This window comes from Helianthus annuus, chromosome 10, assembly GCF_002127325.2.
Source record: "Helianthus annuus cultivar XRQ/B chromosome 10, HanXRQr2.0-SUNRISE, whole genome shotgun sequence".
NCBI lineage: Eukaryota > Viridiplantae > Streptophyta > Magnoliopsida > Asterales > Asteraceae > Helianthus > Helianthus annuus.
This window is the reverse complement of record NC_035442.2, coordinates 170,824,556-170,829,175: the sequence shown is the minus strand read 5'-3', so window position 1 is coordinate 170,829,175 and position 4,620 is coordinate 170,824,556. Positions and strand designations below refer to the sequence as shown.

General features: G+C 36.5%; 1 protein-coding gene across 1 annotated transcript; it reads left to right on the top strand.

The window, feature by feature from the left end:
• The first annotated feature begins 505 nt into the window (after window positions 1-505).
• LOC110893203 (homeobox-leucine zipper protein ANTHOCYANINLESS 2) lies at window positions 506-3,188 on the top strand. Its single transcript, XM_022140319.1, has 7 exons — window positions 506-681; window positions 781-898; window positions 1,075-1,647; window positions 1,731-1,832; window positions 1,935-2,129; window positions 2,225-2,758; window positions 2,850-3,188. Exons 1-7 carry the CDS (start codon window positions 506-508, stop codon window positions 3,186-3,188), a joined length of 2,037 nt encoding a protein of 678 aa, XP_021996011.1.
• The last annotated feature ends 1,432 nt before the right edge of the window (window positions 3,189-4,620 follow it).

Genomic DNA, 4,620 nt, shown 5'->3' with positions numbered 1-4,620 from the left:
TCTCTCTCTCTCTCTATATATATATATATATAATTTTCTCATTTCATAACTGAAAATGAAATACTATCATATCTGAGTTATTTATTATAAAATATTAAAAAACATAAATTCTCTTGAAAGAACTTATATATATATATATATATATATATATATATATATATATATATATATATTGTGTTTTCCTTCCATAACTGAAAAGGAAATACTATCAAGTCTGAGTTATTTAAAATCTTCAAAAATACAAATTCTTTTTAAAGATTATAAGATTTAGTTATAGTTATTTAGAAAAAACTTAAAATATGATATTTTTTTATTTTGCTCTTATGGAGATTCTTTGAGTAATTCAATAATCTTTATTAATGGTGGGTAGTGTTGTGAATAAATATTATTAGGGGTTGATGTTTGTCGTCGTATTTTTTTGTGAAGCTTTATTCTTGTTATATGTGGATTTTAAATACATATTTTTATTGGATTTCATATATGATTTTGCAGACATAAGTCAAAAATGGAAGGAAATGGTAATCAAAGGGCCAGGGAAGAAGTACCTGCAACAACATCCGATGAAAATGAGAATTGTGAAGTCAGGTCTAGTGACGAAGAGGAAATCAATCATGGTGGTTCATCTTCGAGTTCACGAAAATATAGCCGTTACACACGAGAGCAAGTTGAAGAACTTGAAAAGTAATACTCACTTTTCCTTTCAACTAGTGATCAAATTCTAAGTGCATGCATGCATACTTCTTTTAGTTTATTTTGTTTTGTTTCGTTTTGTGGTAATAGTTTCTTCAAAAAGAACCCTCACCCTACCGAGAAAGAAAGGACTGAAATTGCAAATAAACTCAATATCACTATCAATAAGGTTAAATTTTGGTTCCAGAATAGAAGAACTCAATTGAAGGTAATGTTTGATTATATTTTCATTTTCATAGTAAAATTCCATGGTAAAACATATATGTTTAAGAAATATATAAAAATCCAGACCTTATATATATAAATGTATAAGTTGAATCCCCCCCCCCCTAATTATTAAAATTACTGGTGCTAAAAATCATAAGGGTAACTACACTTGTGCAGAGTCAAAAGGAGCGCAGTGAGAATGTGATTTTGAAGCAAGAGAACGAGCAACTGAGGCTTGATAATTTAGCAATGGCAGAAGTCCTAAAGAACCCGCTTTGCAACAAATGTGGTGCACAAGCAACAATACCAGACGGGTCCATTCACAAACACAAAGTCGTGATAGAGAACACACGGTTGAAAGAGGAACTTAGCCACATGGCTAATTTCGCCAGTCATGTCAGTCAAATGTTTGGTATACCATTGCCAAACAAAGTGACAATTCCTGGTGACCCTTTAAACCCAATCATGAGTCGATCACTTATGGACTACGACATACCCATTCAAAGGAATGAATATCTTGTGCAAGCATCAAGAGCCATGGAAGTGCTCTTAAAGCTTGGGAATGTCAATGCTCCACTATGGAATAGAAACATAGAAGGTGGAGGAGAAACCCTTAATTTTGTTGAATATGAAAGGGCTTTTCCTCCTTCCCTTGGCACAAAACCACCTGGATTCATATCTGAGGCTACACGGGCTAGGAGCGTGGTACCGATGACTAGCTCAACCCTTGTAGAAGCATTACTCAACGCGGTAACTTATCTTTTTGTTCTTGTTACTTTCATAGAAAACCCATGATTACATTAACTTATACATAACTAAACATGAATTTGTAGGATCAATGGAGAGAAATGTTTATAGGCATTATAGGCAGTTGTACTACAATGGAAGTGATTTCCAATGGTACAGGAGGCTCAAGAAATGGTGCTCTCCAACTTGTAAGTCTTCTTAGACTTTTTTATTATTTTTTATTCTCCTCTATTTTTGTTCATGTTTAAGAAAAAATATTTTTTTTGCTAAAAGATCAATATTTGATGTAGATGAAGGCCGAAATTCAACTCATTTCGCCTTTAGTGCCAGTTCGAGGGCTTAAGTTTATTCGATTTGCCAAACAGCAAGCACAGGGGCAATGGACTGTGGTTGATTTGTCAATCGATTCAAGAATTGAAGGACACATGACAAGAAGGTGTCCTTCTGGTTGTATCCTACATGATATGCCAAATGGTTTCACCATGGTATAGCATATGTATATAAAATAATTTGTGTATATGTTTTTGTATTGTATAGTTATGTCTAAACTATGATATATTTTGATAATGAATATGTGTAGGTTACGTGGATCGAACATACCGAATACGATGAGCAATCGGTCTCCCACCAGTATCGTCAGTTAATCAACTCGGGTGTGGGCTTCGGTGCACAAAGATGGATTAGTGCACTTTTGAGACATTGTGAAAGCATAACAGCCATCATGTCTCCCACCCTCAACCACCACCTGCTTCAAGATACAAAAAGAAGCTTAAGAGGCCTAGCACAACGCATGATGAGTATCTTTTGTGGTGGGGTTTGTTTAACCGATGGTCAACAATGGGATTTGGTTGCGGATCATGCACCGAAAAGACCAAGGATCATGGCACACAATTACATAAGTGGTTTTGGTGAACCAATGGGAATAGTCACTAGTGCAACCTATTCAGTCTGGATACCCACAAATCACCAACACCTGTTTGATATGTTGAAAACAAAAGACAGGTGCATATGGGATGTGATATGCCATAGGATTGCCGCTAGAAACATGATCCATTTACCGTTGGGCCAAGATGAAACAAGTCCTAACTGCATCTCCATTTTATATTCCAATATGGTAGGTTTATAAAGTCACTTTTTATTTATTTGTACTAAACTTAATAATTAAATGTTTATTTTCTAAATTTATTGTTTTTACACGTGTAAAGGAAAGGACAACCGAAGACGATCAGGTTATGGTGCTGCAGGAGACAATCAGTGATATGACGGGATCACTCATTGTCTATGCAACTATAGATTTCCCAACAGTATCCGTGGTGATGAATGGCGAGGACATTTCTTCGGTGGCTCTCTTGCCATCAGGGTTATGTATAGTCCCAGGATATGGTGAAGACGGTGCAGGTGGTGAACGTGGATCAATGGTGACTGTGGGGCTCCAACTATTGCACCCAGATATAACTACCTCAAACATGATCACAATGGAAACCATCATCATGATAAACGATCTGGTGGCACGAACAGTTCAGGGAATCATAGAAATTGTTTGATCGACTAAACAATAATTAGGGGTAGACAAGTGGTTGGACCATGTATTAGGGTCTAGTGTTACGATCTGGTCAAGGAGTGCATTATTCGAGTATTTGATTATTGTCTTATGTCACACCCCCAAATCCCACCTAGGGCATGTCCCTATTAGGCGTGTGACGTACCAACAATGAGCCACTAATTACATCGAACGCGTACCAGTTTAAAAATAAAATCCTTAATTATAAATAAAATACCGTCAACAAGTTAAATGAAAACCAAAGTGATTCAGCGGAAGCAAATATAACAGTTTCAAAACCAAAGTATAGTATTAAGAATCATTAACATAAATCCATCCAACTGACCCATGACCACTCCTGCTACTCCAGACAGCAAGTTCCAATGCAATACAGCTAACGACCTACAAGCATGCAAACAAGTGTGTCAGACGACGCTGGTGAGTTCAAAGTTTTGTTACCGACTTTAGTTATCAGATACATGTACAAAACAGTTTAACGAATTGATTTGATGTTGTTATTAACTCGATTACCGAAATGGCTACAAGATGTGTTTGCCCAACCCCAATGTCTCTATCAAAACATTGGTCATGCTTTAAGGAAATTAGTTCACGCCCATCCTCCCAGGTACGGTGTGAGGGTGCCAAACCTAATAGCGCTATCAACTAATAACCTCGTTGCCTCCTCGGCAACTGTCGGTAGATGTAAGGGGTCTTATGTGATAGAAACTGAGTATAATAACAAAACATCCCAATAGACAAGCGTTCCTCCCCGGAACGTTACCCGATATCCCTCCCCGGGATGCATGCTTGGAAAAAGAGCAGTGAACTCACCTTCGGTTTGCTCGGTAAGATTAAATATCTTGTTTATTAGTCGAACAAAACACGCCCTAAAGGATTACCAATAACAGTCAATACCCCGTACACATGAACCATACATTTCACGTATAACAAGTCATGTGTCTCTTACTCAATTATCACACAGTCAAGATACATATAACACACTCGTGAAATTTAAGCCATAATAGTAAATCAACAGTCTCTAGCGTATACTTAGTTTACAAACCAATTTGTCACATACACATATATACACAAATCATGTACAGCACGTATATTAACACTTGATGATATGCAAGCTACGGTTCAACGATTCAACCTTAATTCATGCGACCCAACATTTAATTAAGTGGTATGCAATCCAATATATATATATATTATCTTTGCATATATGTGATTTAATATTGTCATGGCATTCTGTGCATGGCCCATTCATTATACATATGCAATTGGGCCATGATTTGCAGTACCTCTAAGTTGTTTGTGAATTATTGACCAAGTCTAAATGATTCTGTCTAACCACTTCCGGCCCATGTCCCAAAACGTGTGAGTCCATGATCATAATCAAACATACCATTGATTCATAAACAATTAGATTGAAC